This window comes from Aspergillus nidulans, chromosome VI, assembly GCF_000011425.1.
Source record: "Aspergillus nidulans FGSC A4 chromosome VI".
Taxonomy (NCBI): Eukaryota; Fungi; Ascomycota; class Eurotiomycetes; order Eurotiales; family Aspergillaceae; genus Aspergillus; species Aspergillus nidulans.
Window position 1 is genome coordinate 403,911 of NC_066262.1, and position 23,068 is coordinate 426,978.

The 23,068-nt window shown below is 50.4% G+C and overlaps 8 protein-coding genes across 8 annotated transcripts, besides 1 other annotated feature; 6 read left to right on the forward strand and 2 right to left on the reverse strand.

The window, feature by feature from the left end:
* Positions 1-23,068: part of a sequence feature (contig 1.169 1..351151(-1)) that runs on past both edges of the window.
* ANIA_09109 (protein nup85) lies at positions 807-4,389 on the forward strand (the record flags this gene model as incomplete). The annotated part of the gene is made up of 3 exons (XM_050612423.1): positions 807-3,116; positions 3,164-3,665; positions 3,717-4,389. 3 exons carry the CDS (start codon positions 807-809, stop codon positions 4,175-4,177), a joined length of 3,273 nt encoding a protein of 1,090 aa, XP_050468347.1. The 3' UTR covers positions 4,178-4,389.
* On the reverse strand, positions 6,716-8,427 carry ANIA_09108 (indoleamine 2,3-dioxygenase family protein; the record flags this gene model as incomplete). Its single annotated transcript, XM_677285.1, has 5 exons — positions 6,716-6,919; positions 6,984-7,292; positions 7,339-7,547; positions 7,670-7,872; positions 7,934-8,427. The coding sequence occupies 5 exons, from the start codon at positions 8,425-8,427 to the stop codon at positions 6,716-6,718; spliced, it is 1,419 nt and encodes a 472-aa protein (XP_682377.1).
* ANIA_11175 (protein PET117) lies at positions 9,380-9,928 on the reverse strand. Its single transcript, XM_050612424.1, has 3 exons — positions 9,788-9,928; positions 9,515-9,728; positions 9,380-9,462 (listed from the first exon to the last, which is right to left on the reverse strand). Exons 1-2 carry the CDS (start codon positions 9,881-9,883, stop codon positions 9,552-9,554), a joined length of 273 nt encoding a protein of 90 aa, XP_050468348.1. The 5' UTR covers positions 9,884-9,928; the 3' UTR covers positions 9,380-9,462; positions 9,515-9,551.
* Positions 10,276-10,854, forward strand: ANIA_09107 (uncharacterized protein; the record flags this gene model as incomplete). The annotated part of the gene is made up of 4 exons (XM_050612425.1): positions 10,276-10,277; positions 10,335-10,368; positions 10,501-10,590; positions 10,681-10,854. Coding segments are annotated over 4 exons (300 nt in total).
* ANIA_09106 (triglyceride lipase) lies at positions 11,270-13,094 on the forward strand (the record flags this gene model as incomplete). Its single annotated transcript, XM_677283.2, has 9 exons — positions 11,270-11,468; positions 11,531-11,757; positions 11,815-11,831; positions 11,943-12,031; positions 12,079-12,117; positions 12,170-12,299; positions 12,346-12,573; positions 12,627-12,661; positions 12,808-13,094. 9 exons carry the CDS (start codon positions 11,270-11,272, stop codon positions 13,026-13,028), a joined length of 1,185 nt encoding a protein of 394 aa, XP_682375.1. The 3' UTR covers positions 13,029-13,094.
* On the forward strand, positions 13,260-15,542 carry ANIA_09105 (arrestin-like protein artD; the record flags this gene model as incomplete). Its single annotated transcript, XM_677282.2, has 5 exons — positions 13,260-13,667; positions 13,735-13,851; positions 13,902-14,114; positions 14,195-14,764; positions 14,826-15,542. The coding sequence occupies exons 1-5, from the start codon at positions 13,455-13,457 to the stop codon at positions 15,540-15,542; spliced, it is 1,830 nt and encodes a 609-aa protein (XP_682374.1). The 5' UTR covers positions 13,260-13,454.
* Positions 16,565-19,619, forward strand: ANIA_09104 (uncharacterized protein; the record flags this gene model as incomplete). Its single annotated transcript, XM_677281.1, has 2 exons — positions 16,565-19,272; positions 19,307-19,619. The coding sequence occupies 2 exons, from the start codon at positions 16,565-16,567 to the stop codon at positions 19,617-19,619; spliced, it is 3,021 nt and encodes a 1,006-aa protein (XP_682373.1).
* Positions 21,054-23,029, forward strand: nfr1 (protein aifA; the record flags this gene model as incomplete). Its single annotated transcript, XM_677280.2, has 3 exons — positions 21,054-21,276; positions 21,358-21,547; positions 21,603-23,029. The coding sequence occupies 3 exons, from the start codon at positions 21,054-21,056 to the stop codon at positions 22,873-22,875; spliced, it is 1,686 nt and encodes a 561-aa protein (XP_682372.1). The 3' UTR covers positions 22,876-23,029.

The following is a 23,068-nucleotide window of genomic DNA, read 5'->3' on the forward strand; positions in this document are numbered from 1 at the left end:
CGATTCTTTCCCAAAGACGATTCGTCATAGGGATGATCGTCTATGAGACGAAGACGGGCGATTAAGATCCAGCGAGTTCAAGCCTTCAACGGTGCTGGCCAGCCGGCCGTTTCTGTTGACCAATCAGAGAGATCCGACGAATACGATCATCCTAAAGGGTTAGCGTATACTTCCAGCCGGACACCGGGCAGACCGAGGTCTCTTGGCACAGCCTTACGGCCCGCAAGGGTTGTATCCCCGAATTGGCCTGGTCATGCAAGATATACAAGATGAATTCTGAATGGGCATTGTACGCAGTTACAATCCATAGAAATAGGTACTACATGTGCAACACTGTATGCCTATTCTGCCTGAGATTTGATTATCTCTTTCCCCTTGTGCATAGTGGTCGCCCTACGCCCATCCGTAAATACCAAGTATCGCACAACAGTTACGGTGGATCCTCCTTTATTAGAGTCTGCTAAGCAGCACATAGCCCACCTGGGCAGGGTCACGTGTCGATATTCTCTAGACAGATCAGGCATAGATCACGTGAACTCACGTGCCGCCAAGTCTCCGCGGCATTGAGCATCATAACACGGCGAGAAAATAATGGATGCGCGCTGGAGCTTCGCAACAAAGAAGACTTGCCGCGGTAGCGGCCCAATTAGATATATAACTTTAATGGCAAGCGACTGACTTGCTTTTTCACGTCTTTTTACAACCCAGCAACCCTTGAGCCTTTTGAGCAGCGTCGAGGCCCATCCGCGGTGCCCAACGAACGATTTCGTTACCAATCTACACTCATCAAGTTCCCACAGCTCAAGATGAGCTTTCCGACCTTCAATTTTGGCGGAAATAACGGCCTCGCGACGCCTGGAAAGTCACGCAATATATTCGGGAATGGTGAGCCGCCGTCTCCCTCCAACTCTTTCACTCCCCAGGGCCCGCCCCCCTCTACCATATACGGCGGCTCCCAGATGAGCGCCAGATCACCGGCGAACTCAAACCCAATCTTCAACAGATCCGAGCTGTTGAATGACAGCATCTTTGGCTCATCTGTGGACTCGCCCGATTTTGCATCCCGGACAAAGCAGACTGCGGCAGCGAAACGATTTACAGCGTCAGAGTCTTTATTCGATGTTTCACGCGGTCCTAGCTTTGACGAATCAACGAATTGGGGGGCATCCAATGGGTTTCAGCCGCACATGTCTGGCGGGTTAGGCGCTGACGATGGCAAGTCGATGGAGGAGGACGAGGACGAGGACGAAGCGGAGCAGACAGGAAAGACAAGGGGATCGGGATTGAACTTCCTTGACTCACACATGAGCAGCACCGGTCCGTCATCGATACCTGCGCAGCGCAAACCTATCTATGCAAATCCCGGGAATGCAAAGCGGCCCAAGCTTGACGAGAAGTGGGCGAACCAGTCGCCTCTGCGCAACGCGAAGCTATCTCCAAAAAAGAACTCAACAATACCAGCGATTGTGCGGAACTTTGCCGCGCGAACCCGTAAAGCGACTGTGGACGAACCATTCGATTTCATCATTCGAACGGAAGACGAGATTTCTCGGATGTACGAGGAAACAAGACAGACACAATACAACAATGAGTATCTGCAGGAGACTATAGGGAAAATTTGCGCCGATCTATCCACTGTATGGTATAATAGCTCTGAGAGCAAAGCGTCTGGTACGGTTATTGGTCCTGGAGACAACGCCGCGAATTCCACTAAGGCAGGTTTTCTGGGGGCGTTGTTGCTGCAACTCCACCATCCACCTGCTACTAAATCAACAGGTTTCCCCAACACCTTCGGGCTTGCAGCACCACGTTACACATTTGGTGGACGGTCGGCGTCAGCGCCAATTCCTAAAGTTCTCCTAGATTGGTTGAACGTGAACAAACCCCTGTCAGACGAGATTACAGCTTTAAAGCAAGTGGAACCTGACCCTACCGCGTCGCCAAGCTTCTGGGAGATTGTCATTGCTGCTGTTCTACGAGGTCAGCTGTCGGAGGCGTCTCAGATTCTGCGCTCCGCCGATTTCAACTACGCTCGCTCGGCACTGGAGGACGGGTTGCCGCAAGCGGGATACCGTGGAGTGCAGTTGCAAAATATCCAAAGATGTATCAACAAGGCGCTCCAGGTTCTGGAGGCATGCCCTAGCGTCCACAATGATAACTGGGATGCCCGGGACGCAGAATGGTCATTGTACCGAAAACGTGTACACACCGCTATCTCGGATCTTGAAGAATTCGCGGAAGGAGAAGAGCAGCCAGCACCCGCGCCGGCGACGGGAAATACTTTCCAGGCCATCAATTTCGGATTGGGATCAAATCCCTTCCAAGGGCCTTCGTTTACCGAATCTGCACGTATGGCCGAAAGTCGGGTGCCGTGGACCATCTACCAGAATTTGCGGTCGGTTTACCGAATCATACTCGGCGACCCGGCGGCTATCATGAACTATGCAGAGAGCTGGGTCGAAGCCACGATTGGCCTAACAGTCTGGTGGGATGGCGAAGACGACGAGGAAGCCAGCCCGCCTCCATTCCTACGCCGTGGACAGTCGCCTTCTAATGATCCATATCTCCGCCGTCTAAGCCTGGCTTTCAAGCATGCAACAAGTACAGAGAAGGACGAGAAAGGCTTCCGTTATAATTCACTAAGCGGAATCGAGGTTGGACTGGCCGCTGTTTTCGAAGGTGACGTTGCGGGTGTATTAGAACTGCTCCAGACCTGGTCTCTCTGTGTGGCTGCTGCTGTGGCAGAGATTTCCTCGGTTGGTGGCTGGCTGGAGACGAAGAGCAATGCTAAACCGCCTGGTCTAAGCGATAATGACCTTATGGTTCTCTCTTATAACCAAAACGACGCCCCCGCCGGAGTTAGCAGAGACGATGTCCTGAGTGCATATGCTACTGGTCTGTCTGAGAGACCGTCGATCGGAAACGAGCATGAAGGTCGCGAAGGATGGGAGCTAGCCCTCGAGGTTCTGAGCAGGCTAGATGACAGTCAGAAGATGCAAAAGAGCGTTTCGGAACTGCTAGATAAGCTTCCGCTCGACACGGCCGAACAGATGGACAAGGTCGTTCTCCTGTGCTCCGAGCTGGGACTAAATAAGGAGGGTAGACGTGTTTCTGAGGTACGTGCTCCAATGAGTGTCTTGCAGGCAGGGTACTGACTTTTCAGCGCTATGGGGATCTCACTGTTTCCAACTCGGAGGAATACGGCCTGGCGCTCGTTTGCTATGCTCGCGCGCACAATCGACGCAAGGTCAAGTCAGTGGTCGACCTACTTATCTCGTACAGCCTCGTCCAATCCCGGGCGTATCCTGCCTCGAGCGACCTCGACGAACAGCTGCGGACGCTGATCCGAGAACCCAAAACGTGCCTCTCAGCGATTGCACATGCAGACGAGGAGGCCGCTTCAATACTTCAGTTTTACTTCAGTGGATACGCGACTTTGCGCCGGTTCTATGAGACACGTGATGAGGCAGTCAACCTTCCAGCAGGACAGAAGCCCCGCTATAAACCGCTGGCCAGGCGGAGGGCTGCAGCGCAGGCCCTGGTCGCTGTGATCAGCAGTGCTGCTGACAGCATCTATGGGGGACTGTACGATCCAGATCGCGATTCAGCTATTCAAGTCGACGGACTTCTAGCTCTTCTGGGCGAGGCACTGCCTTTTGTACATCGTAGGTCCCTTACTGTTTTAAATTTAGGAAAACGCGTTACTAACAGACAAGAATCTTCATCAATCCTGAACCCCTCTCAGCAATTTGCTATCCTCTCCGCCATCGAAGATCTGGAGACCGTTACACCCCGCGTCTACGCCCAATGCGAGGAGTGTTTCCGTTCGACCCTTCTCGAGTACTACTCCAAACAAGCCGGCAAAGCCAGTGATTCCTACGTTCTCCCTCCGTCACCGCGCGCACTCCTCAAAAAATCCGTCTCGTCGCTTACAGCTTCAAGCACATTCTCCATAATCGGCAGCGACATGCTGGGTGCGCGCACCCGCTCGTCATCCGGGTCTGCGGAAGGGTCGGGAGTGCTGGTGCCCCGAGATTGCGAAAAGACACCGTTGGTACGAGAATGGGATTGGCGCGCTGGATTGCCAGAAGATACAAAGGGCGAAGACGTACTTCGAATGTTGCGGTTGGGACTGGCAAACGGACTGACCCTGGAAGCTTTGGGCCGGGCTTACTAAACCCTTCCTGTTGTTCTTCTACAAAGTATTTCCGGCCCGGCGTCTGTTACTGTTGCATAATTGCCTAGCATGTACTTTAGTTTAAAATTAGTCATAAGGGTGTAACATCGCGTAATACGCCAGAGTCGTTATTTTTGGCGAAACCGCTAGAGTTCTCCGAGAAAGAGAGTACGCCGTACTCGGCGAGTATACTTGCGAGTAGGGAGAGCAAGGTGTGGTGGGCAGTAAAAGTATAAATGAGGCTGATGATTTGACAAGGTTGCTTCAGCCTCAGCGGATTGTGTAAGGCGTGGACTGCGTCACATGATTGGTTCAGCCACCATGAGTCAATCTGGAGATTCTGAAACGGCACTCTGAAACCGATGGCCTGACACGCAGTGTGCAATCGGCCGCACTGAGTCTCAGCAAAGAACCAGCTGGCTAGGCTTGCGATTACTGACTGACACATACCCAGAAAAAGAAGCAAACCTCAGGTGACGGAAGACTAGCGACCGTTACGGCGCCATCGTCCGACTCATCGATGAGTTCCTGAGGATGACATTCCAGCTGAAAAAACGCGCCGTCATACGCCCGGCCCTAAACTAGAGCATTTCGAGCGGGAACTGGGGGCCTTTACGCTGTGCTCTCGCCGTCCCTGGCATCTCGTTCGTCAGTGTTTGACCCAGAAGCGCTGAATTCTCACTAATGTGGTCTAGTGGTTCCCAGACAGTGGATCCTGACGCTACTGGAGGTACGCTATGGTGATCACTGGGGCTGGGCAATGGACTGGGCACTGACGTTCAGCCCTGGCTCCCTCTGATTGCCGGCCTTTGACCCTGCTCTTCCAGGCCTTCCTAGTCTCCCCGATGCCTTGGAAGGTTAGGATGCCTAGCAGGGATGCTCAGGTAGTTTCCTGCCATGCTTCCTGCCATGCACAGTAGGCCTAACGTCGGCAAGGCCGTTCCCACATCCCTGCTTTGACTCGTGGCTTGGCTCTGCCCTATGGATTGGATGGGGAATGGATTCATGCAGAGATGCGTTCCAGCCGTTGAGCTGGTCCTTTGCTCAATTCGTCCGTCCAGTTTAGTTGTTGCGGCTCCAGCTGCAGCTGCATGGGCAGCTGTCATGGACTCCATCTATCGGTTATTTCATGTTCAGAGCTGGGAACTGTCTTTGTCACTCACAGTCATGCTTGGTACCTCTACCCCTGCTCTCCCATACGAGGGGACTCGCAGATACAGAAAGCCACTTGGATAGGCGTCCACTGGCCTTATTCTCTTTCTTTTATTTTCTATCCTTTTTCTACCTTTCCTCTTCTTTTTCTCCCTTGTACTCTTCTCCGGCATTGAGTTCTGAGCGGAGTATCGGGTCGGAGTCACTGTCTGAGTAGGTAGGTGTCTCTTGACATCAGGGCTGGAAATGGTGCGCCTAAGAGAATGGTGACAAAAGGAGTTGACCTGAATGTTCTCTTTAAATAAGTATAAGACTCGATGTGTCCTACGTGATCAAGCATATCCAACTTACCACGAGTTTGTGAAATACCTGCATTACTCTACTTCTACTTTTGCTTCTGCTTTGCACCACTTCCATTGTTCTACTTGCCTTCACTCTACCTTCGACAGCCGCATTGTCTTGTTTCTTCTTCGCTGCTACGAACAGTCAAGCCTACTACTACTACTACCACCACCACCACCACCACCACTTCCCTCTCCGCCGTCGCCGTTATCGTCACTGCAACGCTTCAAACAACCAAGAATGTGCTACCAACTCATCGAACGCTACTCTGTCTGCGGCTGCCTCTACCACCAACACGCTATCGACCCTTGTACCGCATATGGCCAGCGCGGCCACAAGACGCAGGAAAAGACTGTGCTCGTGGGATACGCTTGTCCCCAACACTCGCGAAGAGGGAGTGGGTCGTCTGGGAGTTCGAGATAACCACCAACCCTCTACTTCCTAGGTTGGCCGAGGACAAGGTGAACTCATAAATTCGACTACATCCACGCAAATACAATCGCAACTTCCAAGTCTCCACTCAGCTTATTCGCCATTTGCTTTCGGCACCTTGATATCCCTCTTGCTTTTCGGTGTGCAGTTTGTTATGTTTCGATTCGACGAATGTTGCGGGTCAACATCTTTCGTCCTTTTCTTTCGCTTGCTCTCGGGCCTTCGGAATCAGGGCTCTATTTCGGGCTCAATGTGGTCCGTTGCATATTCCTAATCTGCTAAGGCTGGAACTGACGGTGTTCATAGTTGTGATTGAGCGTCGTTGGCATTATACGTTTAAATGAATGATAGCCATGCTTGAAATCTCAATAGACTCAGAGTAGATCTCTCATTTTGTCAAAATACTACGTACTAATTTCAACGAGACTTATTGCTGCAAAACTTGTTATATAAATGTCATACACTACGTCTTCTCTTTTCCACTTGAACGCTTCAATTTTCTTCTGAAATGTCCTATGAACTGGCTTTAGGATCTAATTTCTATTAAAAGGTAGTGCCCATAGTTCAGGAATAGATAGACCATAAAGCATGAAAGTACCATTGGCATTTCTATCAAACACCCCTCTCTTTGCACCATTTCTCAACCTCCTTCGTCAGCTTCTCCTTTTGATCCCTTACCAACTCCATCATAGGCTCGACAAGTTTTTGACAAGAGCCATTATATCCTTGTGTACCCTGAGCTTTCAAGGGCGCGAGCACACTCTCGTAGATGGAAATCATCAGATCCATAACCGCAGACAGCTGATTCGGAAGCCACTATTGATCATGGCAGTTAGTGTCAAGGAAGTTCGTAATGAGGGTTCTAGGACTCGAGACGTACGGTGACGATCGGACTCCCTCCAGTAGCAGTAGGATGCGGCGTCCTACGAATGATATACTCCCTTGCGAACAGCCAGTGCCTCCACCGGAAGCTACGCACGTGATTAAGTGTCCGCAGAAACAGTATGGCAGTCTCGGTATCCTCGACTGCGAAATCACGGACGTCTAGCTCCTCTGCCTTGTTGCGGATATGGGCGAGAAATGTTCTGTGTGGAAGGGGCCGATAGGAGCGAAACTCATGAAGGATCTCCGTGAGCGGAGTCTGAGGCATGGGAATTTGCAGGAGGTGGTCCAGGAGCGGAATCTGTATCTGTTAGCACTCTATTTTGTATTTTGCCATGATATTGAAAACGCACTATGCTATCATTGGCACCACTCTCGCCACGAAAGTAAAGGGGCTTGTTGTCCTCAACTCCGTCGTATATAACGCCGTTAGGGAACATGGACTGCGAGGTTATGCCGAAAATAAAGACGCGAAAAGAAAGGTAATCCGAGGGCTTGGAATTGGCCCACATGTCTGAACGCCATCTGTGAGCCCCATATTCATCCATAACGAAGAGGAAAGCTACCACATACCTTCCATGCCAGCCTCAATCTTTTCCATCGAGGATAAGATCTCCCGGAACCCATCATTAACATCAGACCGAGAGCCTCCTTGTTCAAGGGTGTCGATAATATGAAGAGCACCACTGATGAGACCAGGTGTGTCTTTCACCATGTCGATGTGAGTAAGTATGAAGCCAGCCTCTGAGCTGCGAGGGTCAAGGCCACGTTCGAATGCGCGGACTAGACGAAGGTTGGAATAGACTAAGCCCTTGGACGGATCATCAAGGGTGTAGTTGAACAGGGCATAAGATGCCGCATAGGACATAAACGGAGGAATATCCAAGCTAAGCAGTCAGTATATATCATCATGCTTTGTAACACGAAGTCGAATGAGCGAGAACTTACATTTGTCCGCAGCGATACAGCGGCCTGGCCACAGCCTTGGGCAAGACATCGCGGCCAAGGCCGTAGCCGTTCTCAGGATTCGTACGCCAGTTTTTCCAGCATGGCTCGAGGAGGTAAGAGGAGGCAAGGAACGAGTAGTCCCGGAAGACAGCCATAATGGTGTAGAGGTCAAGTTTGCCATCGGCAGTAACCAGTTTATCAACCTCATCAGTCAAGTCAGGGAGCTCCTGCTCGACAGCTGGACCCAGCTCATATGTGGCCAGTAGCCCTGGGCTCCCGTCATGCTTGACTACAGGGAGACGATCAAGCAGAGACATCAAGGGCTTGAAGGCATCAGGGAGGGTAGTTGGGGATGTAAGGTAAGGTAGGAAGCCAGTAGAAGTTGTAATCGTGAAAGGATCCAAGGAATGGGGAATGGTAGAAGGGTCATCGTGAATATGAGGGAAAGACTCCAGGGTAGTTGGGGAGCTCGAGATGACTGTAGCAGGGGACATGCTGAAAGAGGCTGATATAAAGACAAAGGCTCGCAACGGTTGCTTTGAGAAATAGGAGACAACTCAAGGTAGAGACTGAGTGTTACTTCTTCTCAGCTTGGGAAGGTTTGGGAGGACAAATCTCGGCAGGAAAGCAGCTGGTACTTATAACCACCTGAGGCCGGTATCAATTCCGGCCTCTGAGGGGCCATTACGAAAGAGAAAATAACACGCAGGCACGCAAGATAAGCGGCTGCATATTGCCTCAGGGCGTGTTCCCAGATACACAAAGGCCATATAATCCAACCTAAGAGCCACTTACACCTTCCAATCCCCTCCGGTCGTCACTGCCATCTATATAAAAGCTTGGCGCTGGTAGGGCTGGTTGCAATCACGTGATATGTCGTCGCAAGGCGAGGTCTCTCTTTTATTATATCCTCTGGTGGAAAGAGGCAGTCACAGTCAATTAGCGACGTGAACTGAGAGTTGAGACCCATTTGAAAGCGAGTAGAAGGTGTTGTGTCGGAGTCAACAAAAGCCCCCTTCTCCATCAGGATTGCCACACGAGTCGTTATTGGAGTAGAGGCCGGAATATTCCCGGCCTCCGGTGATAGCCGGCCTTCGCCAAGTTATCAACACTCGGTACGCGGTTTGGCGTGTGACTCGGACAAGCTCAAACCCGACAGCCTGTTGTTTGGTGCGATCCAGAATAGCCACGGCATAGAGCTATCCAATTGCCAAGAATATTGCAGCACCACGTCGAGAGTCCGATCGACTTGGAAGAGTCATCTAGTCGAGACCCAGCGGCAGAATGTACAGACATCCCTCAAGTACTTGTGTTGAGAACTAAGAGTAAACAAGGTATGAAAGCCAAGTTCACCATCTGTGACAATACTATGAAATTCCTGCCTTGAACACCATGGTGCTGCGGATCGCTGACTGCCAAAGGAAGGTCAATGGACATCCTTGGTCCGCTTAAATTGAGAGTACTGAATTGGAATATGGAGTCTAAGTCGTAAATAATGTACATGTCGTGTCTATATTACAGGAATATCACTAGCTGTTCAATCAGTTGCTGCTCATAGCCTGCGCAAAGAGCTAAGCTCACCGATATCCTTCTTGATGAACGGGTGAACGGGCAATTGTCATGATCCTGGATTCAGGTTTGCCTGTCCTTCACCCAGTGGCCCATCTGTACTCGGAGAGACTTTCTGCAGCTTCAGATATTCCTCCTCCAGCTTTTTCTGCATCTCGAACTCCGCCTTTCGCTCCAGTTGGATGCGTTGTTTTTCCATGTCTCGCTCGACTCCTTTGTGCATAGACTATCAAGCGCACAAATTAGCTTTAATGGCTCACTACATCAGGCCTGAGCTCAACGAACCGCTTTTTCCTGTTCTTGCGACCAGTGGACAAACCACACAATTCCCGCAGTGACCAAGCTCGTTCCGGCAAAGGTTAACTTCGAAGCTCGCGACATTATGCAAGAGCTATATAGCACAGGATCTTTGGAAGAAAACGAAAGAGTGATTAGGGTATTGGTGAAAACCGCAGCTGAAACAAAGTATTCCAAATGGATCGAGGCTCGTGATGGCGGTGATCTGCGGCAGAATCCGTGACCGCCCTAGAGGGTCATCCGCATTGCGGAGATCCAGCTTGACGCCGCATCACGAGCTTCACCCCTCAAAGTTTAAGCTTAGGATCATTCTTGTCAATTTGCTCATCATACCCCTGCTGCTTTCCGAAATCTTAAACTTGAGGGATTCTTTCCGTCGTTATGGTTGGGCTTGCGATCGAAGTTATCCTAAGTTTGAAAGATGCTAACTCCCTTATAGTCCGCTCAGAACTCCGCAGGCATTCAGACCCTCCTCGATGTAAGCTCTCTTGAGTCTAGCGCTCACCAACTCGTTATATTAATTCGTTCTGTCTAGGCCGAGAGAGAGGCTCAAAAGATTGTTCAGCAAGGTGCGCTATCATTCATTTACTAGCTTCGATATATGCTGACGTGTCGCACTGTATAGCTAGAGAATGTTTGGCACCATAGCCTTTCCCAGCATCTGCACCATTTACTAAGATTATTCCGCAGACCGCACTAAGAGGATAAGGGACGCAAAGGCGGAAGCGCAGAAGGAAATCGAGGAGTACAGGAAGCAGAAAGAGGAAGAATTCAGAAAGTTTGAAGCAGAGGTGAGCTTGTCTTATCTCCGCTATCTATCATGATGGCAATCGTGCTGTCGCCATATGAGCCGGAAATGCTAATTTAGATTGATGGAATAGCACTCGAGCGGTTTCAAGAAGGCGGAAGATGATGCCAACAAGGAAGCCGAGTTCAAGCTGGAAGAAATCAAGAAGGACGGAAAGGAGAAGGGTCCGAAGGTTGTCGAGAAACTCATTCACGCGCTGGTTGATGTGAAGCCCGAACCCTCCGCCAAGATCGTCACCAAGGCATAGAAAATACAGTGTGAGGTGGAAAACTGTCGGCGATTATGAGCATTGTTCATTTCTTCTTTTTGCTTTAGAGCCTATAAATCATTTACAGTACCGAGTTCAATGTATATATCTGTATTTCTGTCAGAGGCTCTGACCTCTAAGGCATGGAACTTTCTGACAGGCCGTCGCTGCTAGCTTCGAACTCCGTTGCATTCAAGTACGGAATCATAGCTTCTGTCTTTGTGTTTTCCAGCATCTCAACTATCTAAAGGATGCCAAATGCATGCTTTTGATATCGCCAGCGACCACTTCCTTGGCATGTAGGCGTGTGGTTACGGCCTCAGGCATAAATTGCGTCACTGCGTATTATCGTGTCTAGATCGGTTTAACATCGCGGACGCTGTTTGAATATTGTTCGAAAGTTAATCATAAAATAATGATAGCCTCCTGTGGCAGTGCCTCCGCACTGCAGAGTTCTTGCGCTATCAGCTGTTGTCCTTCTTTTCGATATAGTCTCCTAGGCCGCACAATACGACAGTTCTCATCGCGGAGTGGACGCGCCTCCCCTGATCCCCGTCTTGAAGATTTCGGCAAAATCATTAGAGATGAGTACGCGCTTGTCCGAGAGCATTATGGTCAGTCTTTGAAGCTACGTCCATAAAGACTTTATTGGAGCTCTCAAATAACCATTCGACAGATACCCCAAAACATCCCATAATACTCGCACACGGTTTGCTTGGGTTTTCTGAGCTACGACTTGCCGGGCCTTTGCTCCCTGGGATTCACTACTGGCGGGGCATTAAGGAAGCATTCTCCCTGAAAGGCGTCGAGGTTATTGCCGCAAGTGTGCCTCCGTCGGCCTCAATCGAGATGCGAGCCAAAGTATTGGCCGAGACTATTGCGTCGGCTGCACGGGGGAGAGAAGTAAATATAGTAGCGTACGTCTATTTATTCTTTGATCACTGGACTGTCATTTAACAGAGCACAGACATAGCATGGTAAGCTGCGGCGATGCCATTAATTTGGCGTGTCGCTGACCAGCGTCACAGGGGTGAGATAATCACAAACCGTATCACATTTCTCGTACCGCATATTGATGGGAAATAAAGCGGGCTTGATGCTCGATATATGATCACGCATCTGAAGCCCGAGAACTTCAAAGTCTTGTCATTGACGACTATTGCTACTCCACATAGGGGTGTGTAGATATCTGCGCTCTCAAGAAATGTTGCTAATTGCTTACAGGCTCCGCCGTAGCAGATTATCTTCTTCAGCAGATAGGCGGTGCGCTCATAAGGAACCTTCATTGTCTCGTGCTAACAGGGTTTGTTTCTAGATGATCGGTTGGCCCAGCTCTATTACCTCCTCGAGAAGATCAGGATCGAGTCAGGGGCATTCTCTCAGCTCACGTGCGAGTATATGGAGAAGACTTTCAACCCTCAGACCCCAAATATCGAAGATATTCGGTATGTCTTCGTTCGGGGATCAGTTTTCGTAAGGCTGATATCGCAGATATTATTCCTATGGAGCAGTCATGGAGCCAAGATTTTGGTCGGTCTTCCGCTTATCCCACCGTCTTCTACAACAACTTGAAGGGTACAATGATGGGCTAGTCAGCGTAGCAAGCAGCAAGTGGGGAGCTTACAAGGGGACCCTTATGGGGGTCAGTCACTTGGACCTCATCAATTGGAGTAATCGACTCAAGTGGCTTGCCGGCGAGATCACTGGCCAGAGACCAAAGTAAGTGCTGCTGACTACTGGTCATAGCTTGTGGCTAATTTTGGACCTTCTAGCTTCAATGCCGTCGCGTTTTACTTGGACATTGCTGGTACGTGTAAAGCTGTTTGCGTCATATGCATTTGCACGAGCAAGGCTAAACTGAACTTGTTTCCCAGATATGCTTGCCAAGGAGGGTCTATAAAGGGGCTCGGATATGTATGTGTAAATATTGGACCATGAAATTTTGGTGCCTAGAAAAGCCCTATGGAGTGTATCTCGGCTATGCACATGTCCGCGAGGAGGCGGGCCAGCACAGCGACATGCATACCTTTTCTGATTCGCCCTTCCTAGGTTGCCTCACAGTTGTGACAATTCGTCAACAAGCAGTTTCCAGCCAAGTTGACTGGACAAACAGGGGTCGTCAAGGGTGGCGGTGCATCTGGATCATGGCCATGGGCACACCCGGAGTGGCTTAGCTTCAATTGCAGGTCGATTATTGGAGTCACTAGAAGGCAGCCAAATAGGATATATTTTGCCAATTGTATAACAAGATAATGACTACACGATAGGGAGACATAGTTGCGAACCAGAATCATCCCTTCCCAAAGATCATTGTTGCTAGCATCGTCCCCGACGACCGAACCCGCCGAGATCTTCTTAGGTCCTTCTGCCCCACGGCCGGCCTTTCAGCTTTAACGTCATTCCTTCTTCCGTATATTTTCTGTAGTTCGTCCCGATTTGCCAACAGTTTCTCTTTCCGCATCTTTTTACCCCACAGGAAGTTGGTAGCAGACTGCACAGGATTTCTGAGAGATAGTCTGCCCGTGTTGAGCTTGTGGCGTGAATGAAATCGCTCTGAGGCTGGACCATCCTCCGCTTCCGCCAGTACTCCGAACAACGCCATGTCGGTTGCTATCCACCTAGACCGGCCGCACAAACATCTCACCAACCTCGACTACCTCACTGGAAAGGTTATCCTCTCTCTGCAATCTGAGACTTCGGTGGCCGGTATCCAGGTCAAATTAGAGGCAGAGAGTCGCACGCGACTTGCTGGGCCCAAGTACCCGCATAATGAGCACTCAGACAAGAAACGCACAGAGCTTGAAGTCCACAAGGTATGTCTATTTTCTACTATATTTTATGCTCTTCTTATGCGAGGAAAATACTCACCTCTTTTGCCAGCTTCTGTATAAGGTAACAGACCTCTTTCCAGACCCAGCGCTGGTCAGTACTCAATCGTCTCCTACTACTGCCTGGACATTCGCCCCAGGTAGATATGAGTATCCCTTCCAGTTCAAGGTGAGTAGGTCATATACTTTTGGCCTTGATCAAAGACTGATAATTCGCAGTTTCCATTCAATAATTCGTGCAACCTGCACAACAGCATGCTCACCAATCTCAATATTTCTGGGCTCAAGGTTGAAATGGCCAAGCAGGCGAATCGTCATGTGAAACGAACTCTTCCTCCATCCCTGTCAGGTTTTCCGGGCATGGCCGAAATAAAGTATTATGTGAAAGCTACCGTTGTTCGTCCTCAGTTCTACAAAGAGAACCTTCGAGCAGTAAGTGGAGCAACGTTGGGGTCTTCTCCAGCCCTAATTTTGACTATGCTCTACCGACGAGCTAACCTTTAGCTTTATAGATCACTAACCTGACTTTTCTTCCTATCGAGCCGCCAAGGACGGGTAATCCCAGGGAAGAAGCGTATGCAAGACGGCAACATCAGTTCGCTAGCGGCCCGACACCATCGCCAAAAAGTCTGTTTCACAGGAGTTCAAAAGCATCTTTAAGGGATCTTGAAGCGACATCTCTCCGCGTTTCGGCTGAACTACGTCTACCGAACCCTTCGATTCTCACCTGCAATGAGCCCATCCCAATGCGTATTCTGGTCAAAAAGTTGTCTGAATCATTTGAGACTGTCTTCTTGCAGATGCTACAGATTGAGTTGCTATCTTATACCTATATTCAGGCGCAAGATCTCAAACGAACAGAGACAGGCTCTTGGGTGATCATGAGTCGTAGCAATATGGCGATGTCTCTTGGGAGAGGTGGTGATCCAGCAGGCACTGAGTGGAGCGTTGACTCTAGTCTATGGAACCGCTTGCCCTTACCTCCTTCAGTTGCTCCATCCTTTCAAACGTGCAACATCTCGAGGAGCTACGAGCTTGAGGTACGGGTTGGATTAGCTCACGGCACGGTAGGGAACTTGAAAGTACGTGACCCTAATCAACGTCTGCTTGCCCCATAGGAGTATCCGGCTGACTTCCCGACAGTCACAACTGATCATCCTCCCTCTGAGGGTGCCTGTTCGAGTATATTCTGGAGTCGCCCCGCCAGCAGCATTGCTAGAGGCAATGGCGACAAATACGCAAGATAAGCCTAAGCGTCCCATTCTCACACCAAGCTCGCCGTGGACAGAAGATACGGAGCGACCACCAATACCCCCAAGGCCAACTGCGGCTCTGGCCCCCATCAACTCAGACGAATTCCAGGAGGAAGCTCCTCCAAGTTACGAGGATGCGATGGCTGAAACTCTGAGTCCTTTGGAAGGCCCTCGTCGCGAGTATTACCCACCAGATGCTTCTTCTTGTTCTTCTTCTTTCAGATCCACCGTTGAACCCGGAGCTGATGCAAAGTCGCCAGTTGGAGGAGCCCCTAGGACGTCCGGCGGAATCTATGGCAACCCAGGAGCGAACTCGTCTTCCGAATCATTCGATATGCTCCCTTCATCACCTCCAGAGTCTCGGTCAGGGTCACCTCTGGGGCCCCCCGTTGCCCGGCAGCAGAGTGTACTCAAGATCCACAAGGCGCCACTTCCGGTGGAAGACAGCCCTCCTCAGTACCGGCTGGTAGCTGAAAACCCGCAACCGGCCCAAGGACAGGATTCACAAAGACAATCGCGACGAATGAACCTTGGAGTACCCAGCAGGAAACCAGTACCAAGTCCGAGCCGAGCTAACACGCAAGCTAATACGCAGGCGAAACCCTGAGCCGCTGTACTGCCCTTTGAAAACTACCTGTTCCGCTCCGCAGGGGCATTATCATTCTTTGAGGGATTCGAATTCGTTCAAATGCATATGACAGGAGTCTGGGATTTCTAGCATTATCAATTATCCCACGCGTTTCGCAAAACCTATCAGTTTTATTTTTAGCCCCTCAGAGATAACATATAATACTATCTTTACGGAGTATGTACGTCGCATGCCTTCCATATGAGTTATAACTCTTACCATTACCTGGACACCACACACGCTAATACCGTTCCATTCCGTCCTAATTTTAGTTGGTTACCCAGAATACCTCCTGTTGGCGCTTTCGCAACATTCAGGGTGCTGCTGGCATGTTGCCTGCCGGTATCGTGAACATGGTTGCAGTGGAATATCAATAACATCTGCCCTTCACTGGCTCTATCATTGAGCTGGAAGACGGTGGAGTGTGCAGTTTTCTTCATTCGTATTTTGCTTATTGTATGTCAATTTCCCATCCGGTCGAGATACATAGGTTGCTTCGTAGGAAGAATAATATCTGTCCACCAAATTCGCTGGCCGTGACACTATTCTGTATAAACCATGTTTCCTTATGAGTTACCTCAGCAACAAAGAAGAAATGGTGATAATATCCCCAACAGAAGACAAAGAAGTCTAGAAAAAGTATAGTTGCGTAGTGGGGATGCCCTTGTCAGGCGCGCCGATCAAAACAGCGCGAGCGGTGAGGAGATGAGCAACAAGTGAGAGCTGCGCTCTCCAGCTCCTACTCAAATCTTGTGCTCAACCACATTCCCACCACCATGATTACAACCTCAAGTCCTTAGCGATTTCCTTCAATTCATTTTGGCGTTCTTGGTGCTCTTCAGTTTGACTATCCTGCAACTTTGCCGCGATTGACACTGATAGTAAAATCTCAATCTGCACGCGCCATACCGTGGGTAGTGTTGCGCCTTTGACTGCAGCTGCCTTCTTAACCGGTATCTTCTTTCCTGGTTTGGGAACCAGGAAACTTTGACATTCCAAGCATGCGGCTCCACCTTACCATTCAGCGGCACGGTTTGCCTGTAACGCGCATTCTCTGGACTACTTCACCGCCATCGCTCTTCGGACACAATCATCCCAACCCCTCGTCCATATCACCTGCCTCCTCTTCCGCTGTGACGTCGTCGCGTATGCCCAATGCGTTATACGGCAACGGGGGATACACAATCGCACAGTTGCTGGAGGACGTTAACGAGGTCATTCCGCTGGAGACAGAGCCGCGGCTGTTTGAAGATGAAACAAGCGGACAGTGGGGCTTGGAAGACTACGTGGTTGAAGTTGGGGGCTCGGAATGTTTGCATTTCATGGAAATAGAAGGAATCCTTAGGGATGGCGATGAAGTCCTAATACGTGCCCTACAGATCTTCGACCTCAAGGCAAGGCAGATATCCGGCCGGCACCAGATATCGGCTGACGGAAGGCATCTTATTGACGGGGTTCCTTTTGGGAAGCCATTCTTGAAAAGATTGACGTCGTCAAGGCCTGCTATAGCGATACCGCCTAGAAAGAAAAGACGCACTGCTCTTGCACTCTGGGGAAATGGCAGTGCTTATGATGAGGAAGACTCGGACTGGGCTCCCTCGGTTCCTCAGCATGCCGGTACTGGGAAAGAGCTTTCTCTGCTTAAGCCGGAGAGTGAAGCTGGAAAGACGGACAGGGATATGGACGAGTATGAGGACGCCTACCAAGATGACTACGAAGATTATCACGAACCGAACGAAGATGGTGATGGGACTGTCATCCGACATGATATGGATAAAACGAGTAAGGGCATAGAGAGCGAGGACGACGATGACGTCTCTAGTCCTGAAATCGGAGATCTCAGCGAAGAAATACAGGATCTCAAGAGAGATATGGAGCTTTCAGGGTTGTTACCCGAATCAAGGATATCTGATGTGAAGGCTCATTGCAGCTATTCTTTGCGTTCGAGACCGAGCAATTCTCAAACAGAGCCTAGAAAAAGCTCGCTTTCACGTAGATCATTCGGCAGACCCGCTGATGGAGACGTCTCGCGAAGAGAGTCGAAGCGCGTCAGTTTCGACAAATCAAAACAAGAGTTGGGGACAGCGAAGTCTCAGAGCTTGGTTCCAAGGGCTGGTTCGACTTCGGAAGAACCGGACGACTCTGTCTCGAGCGATAGCGATAGCGATAGCTCCGTGAGTGGCTCCAGTGCTTCTGAGTCGAGCGAGGAAGACTCATCATCCGATGACGCTGAGTCCGAGTCTGAATCTGAATCTGAATCTACGTCCGCGACTACATCTGATTCGTCTCTTGATTCAGAGAGTGATTCTTCGTCCGAAAGCTCGGCATCTGAGTCAGAATCTGAACCTGAAGATGTTGGCAAATCGAAACCTGTCTTAAAGCCGACCCACGAAGCCAAACCCCCTGGGACAGGTTCAGAGAGGACAAGAAAGTGTAATCGACGAGCTAAAATGCGGCGGCGACTTACTAAGCTTAAGCAAATGGGTTTCCTCGATGAGAATGCAAATTTCGATGCTCTCCGAGAATGGGACTCGAAGAACAGAGACTCCGACTTTTCTTTCACAAAGCCTGATTTAGAAAGTCGAAAAGCGCAGGAACAGGAAGAGTTTGAGGCGAAACGTCGTAAGCTGCTCCGTGACTTAGAGTCCGGGGGTGTTGACGTTTCGTTTGTCTCTGAAAAGGAGAATCTAACTCCGAACTCGATTGGCCCTGACACGACGGAGCTGCCTGAAGATCAGGAGGAGCACTATGAGACTGCCAATGACGCAACTCCAGCTAACGCTGAACTTTCGAAACGCCGTTCTCTGGATGTAGCCAGCACTCGCCGGCTTCTTTTCGGCTCCCTTGGTGTAAAAAACCCTCGCTCTAAGGAGGAAGAGGAAGCCACGCGGAAGAGATTGGTGGGCAAGGTTCGAGAAAGCATACTTCACCCAACCGAGCGTCAACAGGAGGAGCAGGGCTTTGCCGAGACCCATGAAGGTGAGCCGCATGTGGACTGGCACGAGAAACTTGTACTTGGAGCTACGGAATGTGTCTACGACGACATTGAGCTAAGTGCTCCGCCGTTCCCATTCGAACAACGTTGGGACAACGAAGCTGGGGATGAGATAAGGCGACGGAGAGGCCGCAACAAGAAAAGAAAGAGGAGACAACAGCTCCAGGTCTACGATGAGGGAGCTTATGGTAACGAAGACTATTATGATGGCGAGGACCAACAACTGAACTACGATGATTCTGAGCAACCAGAAATTGAGTCTGAGAACAAGGAGGGAATGGATGAGATGACAACCAGGACGACTGCTGAGCCTGAGGATGACCTCCCGGATCTCCCAGATGATCCAAGTAGTCTACCTGACCTTGTAATAAACGACCTGAAACCGGGTACTGTGGTCGCTTTCAAGCAGCTAGATGTCTCAAAGGCTACAAACTGGCAGCCCACAGTGTCAGACTATCGTGTCGCTGTGGTTAGCGAAGTCTTCGACGACAATATTCTCAACATGCAACTCGCCAAGCCGTACAGAAGACAACCCAGGGATGCAGACGCTGAAGAGGGACCCTTCAGTTACAGCGGGTTTGAGATGCCTGGCATGGAAGATGACGAGGGAGTGGACGATGGGTTTCGCGAAGTGCCGTTTGACGATCTTATTGGACCCAAGGTGCTCCGCGCTGCCCCTTCTACAGATGGTAGAGAGAAAGATACCGCCAACATGTGAGAATTAGCCACCCTTGGTACATATCCTCAGTCGTCTGGAGCTTACCCGTCCAAGCTTTCCTGCAGACGAAGTGCCACCTGCACAAGAGCCTAGCCAATCTGCGAACGACGCGCCAACTGCAATCAATGGGCACGAAAACCAGCTTGTACATACATCTAGTCAGCGAGAAATATCATATCCTAGTGGCAAACGAGTTAGCACGCCCGATCCCGCGCCTCTAGAAGACAGTTTTGCTCGGTCACCTCGGTTTGAAGGTTTTGACGACTCAATGGAGACTACCAATGGAACCGACACGGTGAATTCGAGTTACATTCGTGACGAAAATCCCGGAGAACACTACTGAAAGGAACGATAATCCCAGCTTCCTTCTTCCTATCCTATCAACGCCGGCGGTGACGGCCTCCAAAGGACAGGCTTGACCGTTCAGCCGCAGACGATCAGCAGCTGTATCAATAGAGTCTTCCCAAGTATGAAGGGGTTTCTCCACCTATCGCCGAAAGCCAGTGGAAAGAGCAGAGCGTGACTCTCCTATGGTTCCCATCCGTTCTACGAAGTTGATGAAGCCTGCAATGAGCGTTAACAAAACTTGAGTACCAAATTTAGCGAGGCCGGTCAACTGATTAGTGCATCCTACAGAAGCGGAGGGGACTCCATAGAAGCCCAGGGGGTTCCGCAGAGCCCGCAGAGCTCGCAAAGGTGGAGGGCGTGGAGGAGTCCAGCTTGATTTCAGCTTGCGTTTAACCGGCCATAAAAGACCTGGCTTCCCCCATTTCGCAGATACCCGATCTGATTCAATAGTCGCTCTGATCCAATCTAGCCCTTCGGTATCGTCTGGTGGCACCGCTGAGCATATCGCAGAGACGCACCAGGTTCGCGGGAACATGGTGGGTTTAGAAAAACGATCCCATTACGTGAAAACAGACTGCAATCGTCTACGTCGAGTCAGGTCATTTGGGTACTTAGATTAAGGGAGCATCAGCCCATCGCAGCACACCGCGATGAAGGCGGGACGCAGATCTAGATTCTGATATTTATGTATCACTATCCACTATGTATTTTATGCACTGTATATCTACTGTATATCCACTATATATTTATCCTGTTTCTATGAATTGACGTTTGAGCTGCAGGCCTTGATGGTAATCGAATTTTGCTGATTGGCGGAGAAGTCAGAGCTTCACAATGACCCCACTGGGATAGTCCAACACAATGTCGTCATTCATCCAGAGAACTGAGCACAACCGACGCTCCCCAGCTGTTGTGTTGAGATGACGCAGCAAGGTCTAGTCAAGGAGAACTAGAAGAACGTCCAAAAACGAAAATGGCGCTGCTGGTCAGCCCAGTCCCCTTCCCCTCCTTCAAGCTGTTGATATTAAATGCTCTGCTCCTCATCTGAGTTCTTGCTTGTTGTGATCGAACCTTTAGTCCACGTATACTGCTGTTGCACCTCCAAATTCCCTCTATGCAGGTGCCCCTCTTCTCTCCCTCCCGCCAGAAGCTCATCCGTTGGCTTTGTTCTCGCCAGTCAGCGCTGTTCTCGACCGCTCCCCTCTCTTGCTTATCCCTAGCCCCACGCAGTTGGCTTAATAGCTGCAATTCCTCTTTCTGTTCCTATTCCTGCTGCGTCCACCCATCATCGTCGATCGCTTCACGATTCCAGAGCTCATCTCGAGCTACCAAGTCGTCGACTTGTCTGCCGGTACCTTCTCGGTCAATATACCAATCCAGGCCATTTTCTTGCACAAGCCCCTCTGCTATCTCGCAAACCCCAGCAACCATGGCACAGAAGTATAAGCTCAAGGATATCTCCTCCTTGACGGGCATCAATAACTTTGATAAGGTTGAGGCTGAGGTGGAGGGCGTGCAGGATGGAAAGGTGCTGCTCGTGAAATACGAAGACAAAGTGCACGCCATCAGTCCTAAATGCACCCATTACGGTGCTCCCTTGAAGAATGGAGTCGTTTCTCCAGAGGGGCGGATTACCTGCCCGTGGCATGGAGGTGAGCTATTTTCTTTGCCAATGCATAAACATATATAGATTAAATGTATATGTATATAACATGCTGACTTCCACACTATAGCTTGCTTCAATGTCAAGAGTGGAGATATTGAAGATGCCCCTGCTCCCGCTGCTCTCAATACATTTGAATTGTTTGAGGAGAACGGCTCTGTCTACATCCGCGGTGAAGAATCCGCTATCAAGTCTGGTCAGCGAATCTCGGAGCATAAGTGCAGCTCCTCTGGCCCCGGCGGCTTGGTTATTATAGGAGGGTAAGATTCTCCGTACCCATGAATGGAGCGCTAGCTGACCTGTTTCGCCATTCAGAGGCTCTGGTACCCTCGGCGTGATCCTTGCTATTCGAGAACTCGGTTACAATGGCGCTATTACCATCATTACTCGCGAGCCTAGTCTCATAATCGACCGCACGAAGCTCTCCAAGGCTCTCATCCCAGACCCTGAGAAGATCCAGTGGCGCTCTCCCCAGTGGTACAAGGACGTTGGCATCGAGACAGTCTCAGACGAAGTTAGTGCAGTCGACTTCAGCCAAAAGATTGTCGTTACGCGCTCTGGCAAGACATTCCCTTACACCAAACTCGTCCTAGCCACTGGAGGCGTCCCTCGCACGCTCCCCCTGGAAGGCTTCCAGCTCCTCGAGAACGTCTTCAAACTCCGCACAGTAACAGACGTCCAGCGAATTCTCAATGCCATTGGCGACGGAAAGAACAAGAAGGTTGTCATTATCGGAAGCTCCTTCATCGGCATGGAGGTTGGCAACGCTCTGTCCAAGGACAATGAGGTCACCATCGTTGGTCAAGAATCCGCACCCATGGAGCGCGTAATGGGCACCGAAGTCGGCCACATCTTCCAACGCAACCTCGAAAAGGCCGGCGTGAAGTTCAAGCTCTCCGCCGGCGTCGCGAAGGCCACCCCCTCCAATGAAGAAGCCCGCAAGGTTGGCGCCGTGCATCTGCAGGACGGCACCGTTTTACCCGCCGACGTCGTCATCCTGGGTGTCGGCGTCCGTCCTGCAACCGATTTCCTCCAAGGCAACCCAGCCATCACCCTTGAGAAGGACGGCTCCATCAAGGTTGACGAGCACTTCTCCGTCCCTGGTCTGAACAATGACGTCTTCGCCATTGGCGATATCGCCACGTTCCCGTACCACGGGCCCGGCACAGATCCCAAAAAGGGCACATACACACGCATCGAACACTGGAATGTCGCTCAAAATGCCGGCCGTAGCGTCGCATCCTCAATCTTGCACATGCTCCACAACACCACCTCCTCCCTGCAAAAGGTCAAACCAAAGGTCTTTATCCCAATCTTCTGGTCCGCGCTCGGCTCACAGCTGCGTTATTGCGGAAACACGATAATGGGATGGGACGACCTGGTGCTCAAGGGCGAGCCCGAGAATGCCAAGTTTGCAGCTTACTACTGTAAGGGAGAGACAGTTGTTGCTGTTGCCACGATGGGTATGGATCCTATTATGGTTAAGTGTGCAGAATTAATGAGGAGGAACAACATGCCAAGTAAGAAGGAGATCCAGGACGGGGTGGATGTACTGTCGATTGATGTGCCGAAGGGTGTGAGGATCTAATCATCAATTCGGCCTGCATCTTAGCTAGCTAGTAATGTCTGATGAATGCGAACATGATGAAACGGAGCGTGTGTGCGGAACAGATTGATAAAGACGAAAGTTTTATGTACCAAGAACAAAGCTGTATAGACGCATAATGCAGTTTTAATCCGTATAACGCCGAACATAACAAACATAATTACATACGATGCCA

Coding starts and splice junctions, on each gene's coding strand:
- ANIA_11175 (XM_050612424.1), bottom strand. CDS start 9,883: ATGTCGCGAGCTTCGAAGTTAACCTTTGCCGGAACGAGCTTGGTCACT. Junction 9,729..9,787: donor CGCAAGAACAGGAAAAAGCG/GTTCGTTGAGCT, acceptor TGCGCTTGATAG/TCTATGCACAAAGGAGTCGA.